Here is a 19,433-nt window from a genome sequence, read left to right as displayed (position 1 = left end):
GAGAGAGAGAGAGAGAGAGAGAGAGAGAGAATAGGTTTTACTACAATAATCCAGCTAGTCACTGAACAAATTAAGCAAGTAGCAGTAACAAGCCCATGGAAATGAAGGCAGGGAGTGGGGGACTCATACTCAAAGTTATTGCAATATATTATCTAAAATGTCAAGTTTCCAACAGAAAATTACAAGGTATGCAAAAAATTAGGAAAGTATTACTCTTACATTGGGAAAAGAAGCAGGGAACAGAAACTGCCTGTAAGAGCAATGAGATGTCAGATTTAACTAAAAAAGACTTAAATAGCCATTATGAACATGTTCACAGAATTAAAGGAAAGCATGATAAAAAAAGTTAAGCCAAGTATTGATGACAATGTGCATCAAAAAGAGAATATTGTTAAAGAGATAGAAATTATAGAAAGGAATCAAATGGAAATTCTGGAATTAAAAAATACAATGATGGAAATAAAAGCTTCCTGGAAGGGCTTAATAGATTTAAACTGATGGAAGAAAAAAATAGTTAACTTAAAGATGGAGTCGGCTCGGCGCCTGTGGCTCAAGCGGCTAAGGCACCAGCCACATACACCTGAGCTGGCGGGTTCGAATCCAGCCTGGGCCCGCCAAATAACAATGATGGCTGCAACCAAAAAATAGCCGGGTGTTGTGGCGGACGCCTATAGTCCCAGCTACTTGGGAGGTGGAGGCAGGAGACTCGCTTGAGCCCAGGAGTTGGAGGTTGCTATGAGCTGTGATGCCACGGCACTCTACCCAGGGCAACAGCTTGAGGCTCTGTCTCTAAAAAAAAAAGATGGAGCCATTATTGTTCAAAGTGGAACATTTTCTCAAATAAACAAAAACTGAGAGAATTTGTTGCTAGTAGACCTGCCTTAGAAGAAATAATAAAGGAAGTTCTTCAGGCTGAAAGCAAGTGATCCCAGATGGTAATTCGAATCCACACAAAGAACATCAATAAAGGTAATTATAAAGACACTATAAATGCATATTTTTTTCTTCTTCCCTTAAATGATTTAAAAAGCAACTGTATAAACTAATATGAACACAGAAATGTAGCATATTGCCAATAATAGCACAAAGGAAGTGGGTAAGAGCAAAGCTGTAATGGACTAAGCAGATGATGGCAAATGGTAAAGTAACGATGGGCCAGGCCCAGGGCTCATGCCTATAATCCTAGCACTTTAGGAGGCCAAGAAGGGTAGTAGCTTGAGCTCTGGAGTTCCAATAGGTTGGACCAAGAGCCAGACCTTGTCTCTACTAAAAATAGAAGAACCAGCCAGGCAGAGTGGCACCCGCTTGTAATCCCAGCTACTTAGGAGGCTGAGGTAAGAGGACTGCTCAAGCCCAGGAATTTGAAGTGTGAGCTACAATGCCATGGCACTCTACCCAGGGCAAAAGAGTTAAGACTTTATTTAAAAAACAAAAAACAAAAAACCTAACAATGTATTGTTTGACTTGTATCATTCAATTGATGTATATGTATTACAAAAAGGGAAGAAAGGGAATATAGCTATACAGAAGTAACATTTCTGTGTATCACTGGAATTAAGCTACTATGAATCTGAAGCAGATAAAGAGGTATACATGGTAAACCTTAAGGCTATCACTAAAAGAACCTCAAAAAATTAAAAAAAATCATTAGTGAGGCTCCGTGCCTGTAGTTCAAGTGGCTAAGGTGCCAGCCACATACATCAGAGCTGGTGGGTTGGAATCCAGCCCAGGCCTGCCAAACAATGACAACTACAACCAAAAAATAGCTGGGCGTTGTGGCAGGCACCTGTAGTCCCAGCTACTTCGGAGCTGAGGCAAGAGAATCGCTTAAGCCCAGGAGTTGGAGGTTACTGTGAGCTGTGACACTATGGCACTCTACCCAGGGCAATGGCTTGAGGCTCTGTCTCAAAAAAAAAAAAAAAAAAAAAATTAGTGAAATTAAAATGCTGCATATTGTCATTTTTATTCAATGAAAAGCACTCCATGCAAAACAAAGGAACAGAGGAACAAAAAGACATGAGACATATAGAAATAAAACTGCACCGAAATCCATAACATAGCTGATAGCTATAAAATGTAAGAATACCAGGAATACTTACTTTTCAAACCACAGAGTGAGATTAGTGGTGTGTCGGATCATTTTCAGAAGATTGGGAGAATTAATTTCTTTGTCTTCTTTTGTCCACACACTCCCAACTAATTCTGATGGCTGTACAGCTCTAAAATCATCAATGCATAATGTTAAATGGTACTTTTTCTTCTAATATGGACACTGATATGGATTAAGTAAATGAAATAAAGAAAAACTAGACTCCCGTGTAATGTTCCTCTTACCAACAGATTTATGAAATAAAAAAGCATAACAAAAAAAAAATTGTAAATGTACATCTTTGTAGATTTTTTTAAAAAGCTATTCTTACGCATATACTTATTTTTATTACTGCTTTTAGTAGCATTTTGTATTTGGGCAAGGCTGAGATTTCTCCACAATATCTTACCTTTCCCAGTACTTATAATCAATATGATTCATAAATCTTTCCTTTTTCTTTCTTTCTTTTTTTTTTTGTTCTAAATGAGGGAAGGAAAAAGCCTACCACAAAGGGGTCCTGGGAAAAAATAAAATAAAATGGATTCTAATACTATAATTTTTGGAAATATGATCTTTGGTGGGTAAATTTAGCTCCTTTTCTCATTTAGTTATTAAAAATAATTTAGTTTGACGTTCTAAATAGTCCCCATTTAAAGCCAGAAATACATTTTTATTAATGCAAAATAAACTGAACAAAGCTACAATTGGCTGTGATTTAAGTTTACGCAAAAAAAGCAGCTAAAAGTTATTGAGCCCTTACTTTGTGACAGGCAATTGATTTATTAAATCTTACAACAGCCCCAGGAGGAGGTATTATAATTAGCCCTTTTTTACTCTTGAGGAAACTAAGGGTCAGAAGGATAAAAATAAAGTTGCCCAAGACTACTAAGCCAGCAATTAGTCAAGTCAGGATATAAATCTAGCTTCACTGATTAGGGATAACTGCAGAAAGAAGGTGTAAATTCAGACAGAGCTGGAGGGATCAAGGGAGGGCAACTGTCTGCCTGACCTCATTAGTAAACATTCCGTGTACTATCTCATTTATACTTTATGACAACCCTGTAAGACAGAAACCAGTATTTCATTTTAAAAATTTAACTCTTTTGAAATGATTTTTCAAATTGAATGTCAAATTACATACCGATATAAATCTGATTCAAGTAAAGTAAGCTGTCGAGCAATTTCTATTGGGTGTAAGGTGAGCAGGTCAAAAGTCTCTATGTGCCCAGGTCTGCTTATGTGCCACTCGACTGTAGGAGGCGAACTCTGAAATGTAATGTTATGACCTGGTCCATTGTCTCTCGCAATTTTTTTCCTTTGGATTATCTTAGTGATGGATTCAACCCATTTTTTCATTGCTTTACCTGAAATACATTATATTTTAAATAGAATATCCTTTACTTAATATTTTACATTTTAACATATTGATAACTTTTTAAATAAATGATACTGAATATATCTTTACATTTTTAAATATTGATAACATTTTTAAATAAATGATAACTGAATATATCTTTGGTATAAAGGTTCAAATGATCAAACGGAAAAACGCAACTTCCCCTTTATCATTTCCTAGCTCATTTTTCTCTACTTGGGTAACCACTATTAACAGTTTGGTGTGCATTCTTTCAGATCCTTTCTATATAAGATTAGAAGTAATTTATTTGTAGAGATTTTCTACCTCTATTATACTGAACTTCCCTCAAAATATTATTTTATACTCCTTCAAGAAAAGTTGTATATTATATAAATTACAATACTTATAAGGAAAGAATATACATATCCACTATTAATTAACATTATATTTTATAAACCAATTAGTGTTACAGGACCAATTCCTTCATTTATAGCGTGAGTTTTGATGTAGCCCTCTTTTGTACTGTATGTGAAAGTACTATCACTTAACAATTTATTTTCTAATTCTCATTTAGAGTGTACAATGTAAATAAAAACAAGTTTGTCTAGGTAGGACATCCTTACAGCCATACAATCACAGAATCTTTAGAAGGTAAATCATGGAGATCATTAAACCTAGCTCTTCATGTTATTGATATGGAAACTGAAGCCTGAAGAATCAAAGTGATTTTGCCTAGAGTCATGTATCTGGTTAGTGGCAGTATTAGAAACAGATTCTCAGTTTAATATGCTCTGCTGACTCTGTTTCTTTCTATTCACCTGTGGCCCATTTGACCTCCCACAGTGGTGTTATAACGGCACAGCAGTTCCTAAATGCCCTCCTACTTTCAGATAAGTATAAAAACTTAGCTTAAATTGAGACTCTAACCCATTCTGTCACTAAGCTGATTGACTAAATGAAAATACATTGGGGTCAAAAGGGTAACTACTGAGCAATTTGTAGGTCTAAATGCTTGATGAAAACTTTTAACTTCTTCATTTTTTCAAATGGTTATGTTGGCACTATCATAAACATCCCTTAACGACACAACAATGATGGCATCAATTGATGGTCACCATATTGAGACTTTTACTACATATTAAACTAGGCACCTAAAAAACATACCTCTTACTGTTCCAATAAATTCCTCCATTCGTTGTAAAAGATCTGCATCTCTTTCAAAATCATAGAAATGGTGCTCTACCCAGTGCCGACATACGTTCAATACTCTATGGTATTAACGCAGAATTGAATTACGTGAGAGCTCAAACATAAATATTTATCACAATGAATGGTGCACGTGAAAATAGAGTAACTCTAACCAAATTAAATGATCTCTTTTTAAGGCATGCATGAAACAAAGTTTATAAAGGAAGAGAAACAGAAGTTTACAGGGTAAGAGTAAGGTACAGGTTTATAAAGCAAGATATGCACAGATAGTAAAGGCCTTGGAGCAGTAAAGGCTATGGAGCAGTGGGCCCCCACCATTGTGAGGAGAAAAGCTTAACACCTTAAAAACTCTATGTTAATTAAGAATTATACAACTGTTGATAAATGTTCTTATTTAATTCACTCATTTTACTTGTTACTTCCTCCTTTTTTGGGAAAGGTCCTCAGCTCTGAGACAACAGTTCAATAAAGACTTGGTTACTTGAGTCCTTTATTTTATTTTATTTTTTTTTGAGACAGTGTCTTACTGTGTCACCCTTGGTAGAGTGCCATAGTGTCACAGCTCACAGCAACCTCAAACTCTTGGGCTTAAGTGATTCTCTTGTCTCAGCTTCCCAAGTAGCTGGGACTATAGGCCCACCACAACTCCCAGCTATTTTTTTGTTGCAGTTGTTTAGTTGGCCTGGGCTGGGTTCAAACCTGACACCCTCAGTGTATGTAGCTAGTGCAGTAACCACTGTGCTATGGGCACTGAGCCAGTCCTTTATTTAATGCTTACCGCAGTTGTACAGGCTGTATATATTCTTTTCTAAATCTTTTTAATTCTGCACTCAGTGGTTGGTCTCCATTCTCTAAAGCTATGCGATCAGCTTCTGTTGGCTCAGGCTCTGGAATTTCAAACCTAATATACAATAGAACAAATTAATGAAAATACTAATTTTATTAAATTATGCAAACAGAAAACCACAAACCTTTTCACCAGTCAGCAAAATCAAGATAATACTATAAAAATTACTAAGGATATATACATCAGTGAAAACAATCGAAACTTCTATAATGTAAAGGCTAATGAAATTATTTTAAATTAGTATTTGCCAATATAGATAAAATTAACTAGAAACATAAAAGAGAATACACGCAAATTCTAAAAAGCAATTATAAAGTTGTGGGACTGGTATTCATGTTTGGTTTGTAGACTTTTTCAAAATCAGCTGACATAGTAATTTTAAAGGTAATGCTTGCAAAGTTGATGGTTCTTCATTTGGGTGGATAAAACACCGTCCTTGATTATAGTTCTTATTAATGGTCAAGTTCCATTTCACTTAACATACGGTATACAGTAGAACCTCTGTAAGGTGACCAAGGGACTATAACAAATTGGTCAACATACGGAGGTGGTCAACATAAGGAACTAGGCCTGCTGTACTGATCTGTACTTGTACAGCTTTTATTAGAGATTATACAAAATCATACATAATCAAACAGTAAAATCATGCATATATACCGTATCATGCAAAATGAATACATTTACTGTTTTCTCATGGTTTAAGCATTCTTTCTGAAAAAGGAATCAATCTTGGTCTGTTTTTTATTCTTATTACAACATTAACTGGAGAAAGCACTCTCAATGCTGGCTACAACACTCAGCATGGCTGGGCGTTTTTCCACATGACTTAAACTGCATTATCAAATGCCTGATATCCTCTTCTGTTGGAGTCTGCAATTTCTATGTTATCCTCACTTGCTTCTTCCACTTCATCAGCTGCTTCATGCACTTTGACGCTGGTCTGTACTTTGGTAAATACCGCTTGGAAAATTGCTTCTGGGTTAGGTTCATTACAGGTTGCCACCACATCATCCATTGCAGCAAAACCTTCAAAATCTACTCCTTGGAATTCTGTCATGGGAGATGGACTGACTCATGGGGGCCAAACAACATGCTTTTGGGTTGTGACAAATTCAATGACACTTTTTTTTTTTTGAGACAGAGTCTTATGTGGCCCTCAGTAGAGTACCAGGGCATCATAGCTCATAGCAACCTCAAACTCTTGGGCTTACACGATTCTCTTGCCTCAGCCTCCCAAGTAGCTGGCACCACAGGCGCCTGCCACAACGCCCAGCTATTTTTTTGTTGTGGGTATCATTGTTGTTTAGCAGGCCTGGGCCGGGTTTGAACCTGCCAGCCCTGGTATATGTGGCCGGCACCCCAACCACTGAGCTACAGGCACCGAGCCACAATGACACTTCTGTATCATTTCTAGATGAACTTTATTCCAAGCAGAACTGATCCATAGGACAGAATCCAGAGAGTTAACTGAGGCAGTAAATGAAGGTGCTTCCACAGGTAGACCATAGGTTTGTGTTTTAGTAATAACCTGCTATAGGACCTGGGCTTGGTACTGCATTTTAAATATTTTGATGATGTCTTGGTCAAGAGGTTAGATTTTGAGGTCATACTTGGAGGCAGAAATTTCAGTGTCACAATTGTGAGATGATTCACTGTGTGTGGCCGGGACAGTGGTCTACTGTCAGTAGAAAAGACCATTTCTTCATCTTCATTTCTTGGTCAACAGCCCTTACCCACTCTTCACATAGGATAAGTTCTTGAATGCATGTGGCTTTGTTGATTTACCAATCACCAAGGGCTTTATTTTCTCTCTGGCAGAGTATTGCAAGGCAGAACTGCAAAATGTTCTTTGGAAAGTTTTCCACTCTTATATTTGTGACCCTTTATAGGCAGAAGGCCTCTAAGTAAGCCACCCTTCATGACAAGGCTATAGTCAGGTAGCACCTTGAAAAAGAGTCTGCACTCATTGGCATCAAAGATGTCACCTTTGAGGCTTCTGGCAAAGTCTGGGAACTTTATGATGAACTCTTCCACAGCTTCTACTGGAACTTCATTGAATTCATCATGTAAGATTTTCTGGGAGATCCTGTGTTGCAGTAGTTTAAATTTCTCGAGGCAACCACTTAATGCTTGGAAATCTGCCACCCCCACCCCTGAATTCCTGCACGAATTTTTTAGCAACTTCTGGACTGTTGGTCCAAAGATTCGCACATGAACTGCCCTCATTTATTTGAAACAGCTTAATGTGGCTTCATTAATTCCACTGAGGGAAGTTTTCCTCTTTCCTCCTTTTCTGCTATAGGTCTCTGCTTTCCTTACTCTATCTCTTCAAGTACTCATGATTATGTTTTTGGATGTTGCTCACTGTGGTCTTGCAAACACCAAAATGTTCCTTCATCTTTCTTTGGCTGCTGCTTTCCAGATAATGTAGAAGATCAACCTTTTCCTTCAATGTCTGCTTTTTGAATTCTTTCCTTTGGTCAGTGTGTCTCGATTAACTGTAAAATTTTTCAGTGATTGTAGGATGTACCCACAATTCAGACCAGTTCTTCACATTGAAAAAAATCTTCTGCAACATCTGATAAACAATAGGATGTTAGGCCTAATCCAACATGTGGTAATAATGGAGAAGAATTTATACTAAAGAAAAAATACTACTACAAGGGGGCAAAGCCCTTACCTTCTACCCCTTGGTACAGAGTGGACTCAAGTGGTCAAATTATAGAGGGTAAATTAATATTATGTGTCATAGTCCAGTGGTCAAGCTACAGCTACAGAGATGGTCATATACACCAGTCAGTTTTCCAGTGAGGACATGTGCTGCATGTCTGGTATATGAAAATTAGGTCAACTTAAGGAAGTGGTCAGTGTAGGGAAGTGGTCAATTATGGAGGTTCTACTGTATTTGAAAACTCTAAATCATCAAAATTTGAATTTCCGCATTTTGATATAGATATTTAATTTCATTAATTCTATAAGTTTGAAATTTCAAATACTGAATTTCCACATACCTATTTTTATACTTAAATAATCAAACTAACATATTATTATAAATAGTCACCTAGGAGATTTTATTTACTGAAAAAGTACTCAAACTATAATTTAAAGTTCATTCAACATATTTCTGAGACACAAAAGATCTTAGCTCAAGCTCTTTTTCAAAAAAATAAGGAATTTAAACATTTTTAAATGGACAGACCTTTCTATTATAAGACTCAGTAGTTCTTGAGGTTTGCAAAAGGATCTGTATGTTGTAAGAAATGTCCGAACAAAATTGGGATCTAAGAAGAAAAAGGAAAAATATCTTAATTAAAGTCTTTGATTCAGAATGATTAAAACTAATATTTACATTTTCAAAAAATATCAAATAGTCAATTTTAAAAGTGCTAAAATGTCTTGACAAGTAGAATGCTTTGGACTTTGTAATGCACCGCTAGCTTTAGTGCTTCCTAAATCAGTGGCAAAAACATTGATATTAAAACTTTACATCAACTTTTTCTTGCTCTCTGGACATGCTGACTAGCTGGTCTTAAACTCATCATTGGCCACAGGAATATGCAAGGAAGAAAGACAAAGGGAGAGCATGGAACAAGGCTCCAACCTGCTACCAGGATCTCAGAGCACGACCAGTTGGTTTATATCCTTGGTAAAGAAAAAGGCCACAGCAATATCCCATTACTTTTCCTGACATGCAGATTAAGTTAAATACAGTTTTTAAATTATTTTATTCGCTGGAAATCTTACAACTGCTAAAAAGATGCTTATGAATATCTGTAAGTTAAAACTATTAAATGCACTAGACTATGTTGGTTTGACCCTATGCCCAGCTTTTTATTCCTTTTAAGTAATCACAATGAAAGTTTAATCATAAAGGAGTCTCCAACCACATCCTTGAAAGGGCCTACTCTTCATTCACTCACATCTTTAACGAGTGTAATAGGAGGCGGGCTGAGTGTGATCACTTCCCCAGGTCTGGCCTACTCCCGACTCTCCTTGACAGTCTTCTCCCAAGTTGTGGAGAAAGGCTGTTGTTACTAGCATAGGAGAACTGGGGTGTTATCAATGCATAAAGAGGGAGAAAACTATTTTCCCATAACAGGCGGAAAGGTCACTTCTATAACTAACGTTCTATCAAAGTTCACATTTAATCAATTTGAGTCTTATTGGGAGCATTCTTTCCCTTATATTATAGACTAATAAACTACTTTAATGGCGAATTCATCAAGAATAGCAATGTGTTTATTTTTGTTAGGTTACACATTGGATCAAAACTTTATAAGAAGTGCAATGTCTTTTATTAGTATAGGATTTAGCAAAATCAGATTGTATTTGTTCAGAAATTTTCCATTTAGGCTGATTCTGATTAGGAACTATCGTAAATTTAGCCATAAAATATTTACAGTATGCTAACTTTTCCCCAAAAAAGCAAATTTATGAATTTATCATAAAGCAGAAATCTATTTCCAGTATGCTGGTATATATGGTCATCGAAATAATGAACTTATTTAAATATCATACATCCTTGAATTTAAAATTATAATACTTTTTTAAGTTAAAGAAAAATGTTCAAAATAAAAATACATTGGTTTTTAAATGCCCCTTCTCCTTTAGCTTTATACCTTCTAAAGCTACAGTGAGTTACTGATAAAAGTAATTTTAAATACATATAATTCTTTAATAATTTCCTCTCTGTTGGTATTTTATTGTTTGTCTTCAGTTACAGAGTTCCTCAAAACTTAAAGACTAATGTCTCATCCAGAAGAAAAGATATTAAAACAGAAGGCTGTACAAGATTTTAAAACAGAGATTTTTATCGGTTTCATCACAATCTTCCCTTTCAAGAATCTTCTTCCTGTTCTGCAAATGTATTTGTAAGGTGAGGCTACTCAAAACAGCATGCTTAGGAAGCAAAAGCAGTGGCCACTGTAGAGATGCTGAGCTGTCACTATCGGAGAGGGAGCCCATACCCTCAGTACCGAGTGCTTTGAGTATCCTGAGTTGAATCCAAATGTAGGGACCCCCCAATCCACCGTGTCCCCTTTTAAAAAATTTCACTCTCAAAATCTAAAATTAATATCAAGATCCATTTCTTCTCAAATGCCACCAAAGTTGGGCTAAAGAGTTGTGGGATATCAATGGTACTTTTAAGTTGAAAGAGAATAAAAGCAAGTTCTAAGTAAATTAAAGCATGCTTTAAGAAAACCATGGCTACTTTTAAAGGCAAACTATTTTCAAACAGGTTTTTCATCTTTTTTTTTTTTTTAAATTTCAGGTTAATGTGAGGGTACAAACAACTAGGTTTTTCACCTTCTTAAACCAAAATTTCTGGCCATAATCAGTACTTTAGTAACTGATGATAATGCTGAGAAAGCCATGATGTACCCCAGTGCAGGGTCAGATAGGATCATATCCGTTTCTGATATCTGTTATATAATGTTCTCAAAGCTCATTCCTATAATTTATTCCATATGATTTCTGTGGGGCGAGTAGGGCGGGTGAGAGAAGTAACTAACGCTTCACCAGGCTCACATTGTAGAGTGGCAGAGGTGGAACTAGAACCTAGATCATGCAATTCTTCATTTAGTGATTTTTTTTTTTTTTTTTTTGGCCAGGGCTGGGTTTGAACCCACTACCTCTGGTATATGGGGCTGACTCCCTACTCCTTTGAGCCACGGGTGCCGCCCATTTAGTGATTTTTTAAATACCATCTCATATAACCTTCCTGGAATAAAGAATCCTTAAGGTTTCCACAGCTGTAAGATCTAAACGTAAGAGTTATTCCATGAATTATACAATCACTTAAGAAATATGTATAAGTGATTAATTCAGAACTTGGTTAAAGGCACCAGAAAGTCACTGAAAAAATTAGCAGTCTAATTGTGATCCTGCAACTCTTGATAAACCTTGCAGATTTTAGGAAGGAGCAGCTGTACCTTCCCTGTACACTGTATTCAGAAGAAGTTTCTGGAGCTGGCAGTGAAATAAACACTTCTACAATCATCACGGTTGTATTAGGTTCTAGAGTGGCTCAAGTTTCAGTTGCTTTAGCTTGACTGGAAGTAAGGGCAGTATTGCCAAAAAGAAAAAACAGCAAAATCTAAAAATAAACCAAGAAAATTTGATAACAATTTAAGTACTTTTGAAAAATATCTTAAAAGGCTGTATATATTCCCAGATTTGTATTTATTTAGACTTTAGTTGTAGTCTAAAGAAATGCAAAATTGCTTATGAATGAAAAACTTATATTGACAGGACATGATATCTGTATTTGAAATTTTACACAGGAAAGTATACATATTCCAGAAACTATTTTTATTTCTATTGGATGGATTGGATTTTATTCCATTTCAATGACTGTAACATACATGTTACACTTACTGGATGCTTTTATCTTATTGATGTAAAGGGATAATTTTTTTTTTTTTTTGAGACAAGAGTCTCACTCAGTTGCCCTGAGTAGGGTGCTGTGGCATCATAGCTCACAGCAACCTCAGACTCTTGTGTTCAAGTGATCTTCTTGCCTCATCCTCCCAAGTAGCTGGGACTACAGATGCTTACCACAATGCCCAGCTAGTTTTTCTAATTTGATATTAAAACAAATCACTTACTCCCCATTTATCAGACAATGATAAAAGGTAAGTTATCTACCTATATTCTAAAAATATGTTTCAGAGCCAAACAGAAGGCAAATATATAAAAACAAAAAAGCCAGTTTGGGTTTGGCTGTAAAACATAAGCATGAACAAATTATTGTAGAGAAAATTAAAAATAGCCTATTTTGATAGTCTAATTTTCTGTTTATCATTTGCTTGTGGAGTTAATTCCACAAAGCTGTTTCTTGAACATGACTCCTTAACGGATTTCAATATGAGCAACGACAAAAGCTTGTCCCACAGTTTCTTCTCCCTTATCATAGGTAATTTTACTCTCCTACTTGACTCTCAAATCCCTGCACTAAGGTTTCCAGCACATTAGCTAGCTGATCTGCTTCCCACTATGCAAGCTCTTCACACAGACACCTGCCTACTCTGCCATCAAGTCCCTACTCTAGGTCCTGGTTATTTTAAACATGAGCTGGAGTTAACCTTTTTTGCTGCCCTTCTAGGTGTCTCTGTGACATTTTACTGCATAGTTCTTCAAAATCTTGGGAACTCAGAATATACTTGTAATAGTATTCAGAATAGAGCATTAAATTTGAGGTGATAAATCCTTTTTCTTATGTGCCTATTTTGATTGACATTTGGCAAGGTCAGTGGGATTTGTGAAGTATTTATTACATAAAGTTATTTAGGTAAAGAATACCCTTCCTCCAACCACCACAGTGAAACACTGTTGGTCAGGATGTCTGCTCATGGGATAATTCTCCTTTTAATTCAGCTGTTTAAAAAGCCAAAAGAAACAATAAGCTTCTTAAAAAGGATTTATAAACAATCAGTCTTGAATTCCTTAAAAAAGGAAACAGACGCTATGCTGACGCACAATTTAAAAAAAAATCAGAGAGTTTAAATATAGCACAACACTGCACTATAGATCAAAAACTGTTGAAAAGATTAAAAAAAATTAAAATACCCAAACTGAGCTTATATAGGACACAAACTCGAAAGAAATCTAATGTAAGATTTTGAGCATTTTCTATATGAAGGAATAAAATAGGAATAAACGCTTTAATGAAAAATATCTTCTGGCTTAAGTTTTTTCAATACCATTGTCTGTAAAAGAGAAATTCACCACGCATGGGAAATACTTTTTCCTTACACTTCAAAATGCAAAGCCTTTATTTTCCGTAAATTGTCAGTTCTAAACTATTTTCTTTACCTCAAAGTCATCTCATTTTTCTTAAATAGACTACCAAACTGGACATATTAACACTAATCATGTCTCTACTCATTGTTGTAGGTCACAATAATTAATTTGTACTTTATTGCCTGTAACAGAAGTGAAATTCTTACTGTCCTTTTCTTTGTGTACATTGCTTTGTACTTTCTTATTCTAGGCAAGGAAATTGTCTCTTCATATTGTTGCCAGATTTAGATGGCCCATCTAACTGGGTGATTTTCCTCCCAGCATTTGGGATAAATCCCAAAGTTCTGATGTAGTTAGTGAATTACTACATGTCAAGAAACACTTGATCTGAGAGACAAACTATAATAGATTCCATGTAACATTCTGTTGTAATCTTTTAAACTAATTACTTTCTAATTCACCTAAATTTAAATTTTTCTTTCTAGAAAGTTTTCCTTTTACAGAGCAAACTATACTAATGGACTAATGACAGAATTTTATCAAAAAATAAAATGATGACTAATATCTAAATAGGCACAAAAATCTATGTTTTACAATGAAATTGTACCTATAGTCAGAACTTACCTACTATTTCAATAAGAAAAAAAAATTGTTCCATGTTTTCTTAGTAGACCTGTGTTTACCCAGAAATGAAAAACCATTCATATTATTGGCAGTTCAAACCAAGGAACTAATTCCTTTTGTTTTTATTATTTAACACCTATAATTAAAAATTATATCACATTCTATTCACACAAAAAAATCACTGAATTTGAGTTATCTTGTATATAAATAGTGCAAAGTATTTCTACTGAGTCAAGAAAAGTAATTTTTAATCCTTGTTCTGCAATTAACTTTTGGCAATAATATAATCTTCAGGGGTTTTGGGTTTTTATTTACAAACTTGGTCATCTCCTCTAGCACTAGAGATCTATAGCTCTATTTTATACCTCATTGTTAAAACAGGCAAGGGATAAAGTTGGTCAAAGCAATAGTGACACCTGAATTAAGTAAGGCTAAAATCAGTTTCTCTTCTGCTTTTCATGACAGTATCTGACCTGCTATAATAATCTAAAAGATGTTTGTAAGTGGTATCTTATATTATTATTAGACTTTCCCATGTATTTTATCCCATGTCTTTTATTATAATTCTATATCATAAAAATATGTAAGTTAAATTTTACTTTTTATTTCAGTGTAAGCCACAATCTGTATTATATGTTCTCCAGTAAATACACCTACTAACCAACTGGCCAAACCAAAAATCCCATTTGTTTTTGAGGAGGTTGAAGGAAGGTCAGAGGAGAACAGCAGTATAATCAAGCAAATGGTAACTTGATGTTACCATGGTAGTAAGGACCGAAAGTCCCTTTCAGCTGGAAAGGACTTTATAAAGAAGTACTTTCATGTTTTACAAGTTTGCAGATGGTCTATTAAGGGTACCTTCCAGGTTGCCAGTAGTAAGTTCAGTAACAGACTGCACAGAAGAGACCAAGTAAGCTAATAATCCCACTAATTTGTGTGTACTATAAACCACAACTCATGAAATCTGCTTATAGATTCCAGTTTTGCTAGTAATATGTTTATGACATAAATATTCAATTAAGTGTCAAGCGAAGACAGAAAAATATTTTTTAAGAACTTAGCCACAACACTTCTAAAACCAACATTGGCATTTTATGTCTCAAGAAACTGCTGGAAGGAATTTTTATTAAGTAAAATAATTGAGATGCTTAATAATAAATTTAACTTTGGCAAAATTCTATAAATCTTGAAATTTATGTATTTTTATATAAGTAAAAGCATTAAAAATATTATTCTATTCAAAAACTAACAACTGATATAAAAGAGAGCAGCTATCAGAAATAACTATCCAGACACCATGGCAGGAGTCCTATGTGCACAGACTTTAGCTAGCATTGCACACATTAAGGAAAGAAGACTGTCAAAACTGCAGAAAAACTATCGGCCTGTCCAAGTTAGGCTTGTTTTAAAAGTGTCCTCACTCAAAAAATAAAAGGCCAGTTCCTCAGAAAAGAAATACTTAATTGTAGTTTTGCAACTGCTCATTAATAATCGTAAATTAATCCCGTGAAACACAGCAATTTAGAGAAAATTTTTGTCACTGATGATCAAGTTTTATAGAGGCAATTAATTAACATTTGAAATTTCGAATTTGAAAATGTTTTCCAACAAGAATTACTGACTTTTGACAGTAAATACTAGTAAGTCTTCTTTAGCATGCCACTTATAACGCTCTACAGGAAAAAAAATTAAAACTTCTGTCACATACAAATAAAAATCTGAGGATTAATTTTATTCTAAAAAGTCTAAGAACTCAAAACAGAAGTATTTTAAGACAGTGGTTCTCAACCTTCCTAATTCCACGACCCTTTAATATAGTTCCTCGTGTTGTGGTGACCCACAACCATAAAATTATTTTCGTTGCTACTTCATAACTATAATTTTGTTACTGTTATAAATCGGAATGTAAATATCTGATATGCAGGATGTATTTTCATTGTTAGAAAGGGGTTGCAACCCACAGGTTGAGAACCACTGATTTAAAAGGAAATGATAAAGTTTTGATTGCTTATTATAAAAACTCTACAAATCCTCTAAGGACTTCAAAACTAGGATAATGTGGCCAAAAAGGCAATTTGAACTTTTATTAACCTTAAGAAGGAGCAAAGAAATAAATATTTTGCAACCACGAATTTTGGATGATTGAACAAAATATCTTAATAGTTGTAGTACAGATCTTAAAGAATTTATAGAATGTTGATAAAGATCAATTAAATTGGTAGGTCATATTACTAAAAATTGTACCTCTCAAAAAAACCTTTATATGTAAGAAAGATGACAATGAAAGTTATTTAAAATACTTGTGCTTTATTTTTAAATTTTTGTATCAGTAAAATGAATAAATTGATTACAGAAGTTTCTAGGTAAAAAATTAAAATAAAATTAGAATCCTTGGCTTCTGGGGTTGCTAAATGTCATAGGCTTAGGAATAGAAATTAAGAAAAAGCAAGGCTATGTATGTTTGTACTATCAGCCAATTTTGGTGGATTCACATTCAAATTTTTATGTATTTTATAATCTTAGTAAGGGAAAAGAGAAGAAAAAAGAGAGAAAGGAGTACAAAAATTTTTAGACCCCAATAATAATGATTTGTTCACTAATTTTAGTATTGTTTCTGTCACTTTCTAACTGGGTAAATTTAGCCAAGTAACCTCAATTTCTCATTTATAAGTCTGAGTATAAGGTTAAGAATAATATTTGTAAATATGGTAGAAAACATAAAATTTCAAAGAAATATAAAGTGATGGTATTTTTAGTCAAAAAGAACTCTGATAACGTAGAGGTGTTTAGTTAGTAGTTTGTTTTCTATTTTAGGCACAATAACCCATGCAGTGAAGACAATTAGCTTGAAACAGGAAAACAAAAGTGACAGGCAACTCCGTATTTCTTACCTGCATACATATGGTATGTAAGCCTCTCTATAAGTTTAATAACAGTTCCTGCTTTGATAATTGGAATTCCAGCCTTGGGCTGCATATTTTCTTCAAATATAATATTCTCTTCAGAGTCAGGCTCTGCAAATCTGTAAACGTCAGCACTAGGCAGCCTCATCTGCTCCTCCTTCTCTTCCTGCAGCATCGTCACATCAAGCATCCTTTCCAGTGTGCTTCGGTACTGTAAAGATATCAATGCTGCCATCCAATTGTTTTTCTCTTCAGCTGACTTGGCAGAAAATATTACACTATTTTCATCTTTTAAAATTATTTCAAAAGCATGCTTGTATTCATTGGTGTCATCTTTATCATTAATTTGTACCTTTCGCATAAAAAACTTTTCTTTAAGACGATATTCTGCATTGCTAGCACCAGGAAGTCTTGGCTGCCCGTGATTTGATTTACAGCAAATCATTAAGCCATCAAAGAGAAATATGTGTCTCTCATGTTTGGCTCCTACCCGTGTAAGAGTTCCTTCCATTATAAACTCATTGCAACACTGTCCAATGTCTTTTCCCTCCCAACCATCAATATTCTTCTGGATCTCGTTCATTTTCTTAATTGCCAGTTGTTTCCCCTTCATTTGCTGACTATAAAACCGACATGCAGATTCACTGGGATAAAGGAAAGACATTATTAGTACACAGACGATAGAGTATCTCAAGCTCATGTAGATAAGGGATAATGCAAATTTTAAGAAGTCACACTGATAAGGTGTTCACTAATTCCCCAAATATATTAGTGTTACAGAATTACACAATTTTGGAAATTAAAGTAACACAGTGGAGAATCTGTTTCTCAGTGCTTTAAAAAGAACAATGACTATTGACAAAATTCTACCCTATAAATTCACCTACAGAATGATTATTTCCACCTTGGCTATTTAATATTTAGAATGACAAATATTAAAAAGTAGCCCAATCTAGTGAAAAAAGTAATTTAAAAGATTACAATTAATTATTTATAAGTTTAAATGGACAAGACCCAAACCTAAAAACGTGTAACACATACTATAATGAGGAAAGTGGAAGCAATGTTACCTAAATTAATGACTCAAAAGTTAAAGCGTCCCTAAAATAAGGGACACTACTAATTTTACTCTGAAAGAACAATGATGCTAAGATAAATCTACCCAATACATTTTACTCTCTCTCTCCTTTAGCTTACCAGTTGACTCTCAGGAGGTCTTGTCTGTGAGTATGCAAGGAAAATGCACAATATGAAAGTTTTTTCAAACAATAACAATTCTCTTGGCTTTGATGTCACTTCCTCTGAAAGACCAGGCTTGTCACTAAAACTATTTTTTTCATTGTTTACTTGAGGAGGGAACTGGGATCCCTGAATTTATACAACAATATTCAGGGTAAAAAGGAGGATATTTTTAAAAGTGAAAATATTCACCTTAGTCTTCGTTTTGCAAGACTCTTAGAACATATTTTTTCCATACCACTCTGAACATTAAGCAAAGCTGTTATTGCTTGTTTTAAACATTCCTTGTCTTCTTGGTCTTCACTTTTTTCTTCTAACTGCTGCAAAGCCAAAATGACAAATTTGAACCACTAGGACAGTTCTGAACAAAATAATAAGCTCATTTTATTTAAGGATAAAAATAACATTCAACTTCTAGTACAATAAAAATTTTAAATGTGTTATAAAATACTGTGTATTATTCTTTTTAAAAGTGTTTCTTTTTTGAACATACATGTTTTCCACATTAAATAAAAAGCTAGTAGTGTTAAAAAAATAGGTTATACTCTGTGACAGGCAGTAATGAGCAATTCCTCAAGTTGCCTATTGCTGAAGAAGTGAGGAGCATAAAATGTGCATCACTATCACTGGATTTAGCACACCGCTAGGCATGTAGATGGGATTTTTAAGTGTAGAATTTGGTCTTAGGTGATAATAGGGTCTTTGATCCCTATATTATCATTGTAGGGTATTGGGAAGATGAGGAAGACGTACATACAGAGAAGGATGCATTATAGTGGAGAGAAATGCCAATCAAAACCTAGGATTAAATTTTGTGTCTACTTTTGTGTGACCTGGGGGAAAGTTAATTGATCTCTAACTTTTACTTTTTCCTTTTGCCAAATGAGGCTTATAAAAAGCCTGTCCTGCCTACTTTTTGGGGTTGTTATTAAAAAAATCAAAACACTTTGTAAATGGTAACATACAATGTAAGGGTAAATTGTTTTCTCTGCATTTGTAATACAGAATTGACCACATTAATGAAGAACTTTGTCAGTATCTACCTTAAGATTTTGAATAAAGCTAGCAATATACATATGTATGAAACTCAAACGCATTTTCCATTAGTGCCAAATATCTATTTATGACAGTCTGTACTTAACAAGAACTAAGTTATCAATACATAAATTGGCTATGATTCAAGCAATTAAGAAAGCATGAATGGCAATGTATCAGTGTCTTCTAAATATTCTAATCCAGCTTCTAACTACTAAAAAGGAAAAGTCAGAAATAACATTGTATCAATACAGCTTTCATGCAACTATTTAAGACCACCTACTTATTCTCTACCATAAAGGAAAAGACTTGAGATATAAAGCCATAAAATATTTAAAGTAATTTACAAAGCAGTTTACTTTTTAATGAACTTCATTATTCATTAGT

At 34.5% G+C, this 19,433-nt stretch overlaps 1 protein-coding gene across 4 annotated transcripts in view; it reads right to left on the bottom strand.

Moving 5' to 3' along the window:
- Positions 1 to 19,433, bottom strand: part of SOS1 (SOS Ras/Rac guanine nucleotide exchange factor 1) — a 134,689-nt gene that overhangs the window by 30,383 nt on the left and 84,873 nt on the right. For all 4 annotated transcript variants that reach the window (XM_012808824.2, XM_023516642.1, XM_023516641.1 and 1 more), the window contains 7 exons: positions 18,204 to 18,331; positions 16,761 to 17,416; positions 8,702 to 8,783; positions 5,434 to 5,556; positions 4,611 to 4,714; positions 3,231 to 3,453; positions 2,100 to 2,219 (listed from right to left, as the gene is read on the bottom strand). In XM_012808824.2, coding sequence (XP_012664278.1) covers positions 2,100 to 2,219; positions 3,231 to 3,453; positions 4,611 to 4,714; positions 5,434 to 5,556; positions 8,702 to 8,783; positions 16,761 to 17,416; positions 18,204 to 18,331 — 1,436 coding nt within the window. The remainder of the gene's footprint in view (positions 1 to 2,099; positions 2,220 to 3,230; positions 3,454 to 4,610; positions 4,715 to 5,433; positions 5,557 to 8,701; positions 8,784 to 16,760; positions 17,417 to 18,203; positions 18,332 to 19,433) is intronic.

Source organism: Otolemur garnettii, unplaced genomic scaffold, assembly GCF_000181295.1.
Source record: "Otolemur garnettii isolate 467f Iridium unplaced genomic scaffold, OtoGar3 scaffold00095, whole genome shotgun sequence".
In the NCBI taxonomy this organism is placed as follows: Eukaryota; Metazoa; Chordata; class Mammalia; order Primates; family Galagidae; genus Otolemur; species Otolemur garnettii.
This window is presented reverse-complemented; position numbering and strand designations above follow the sequence as displayed.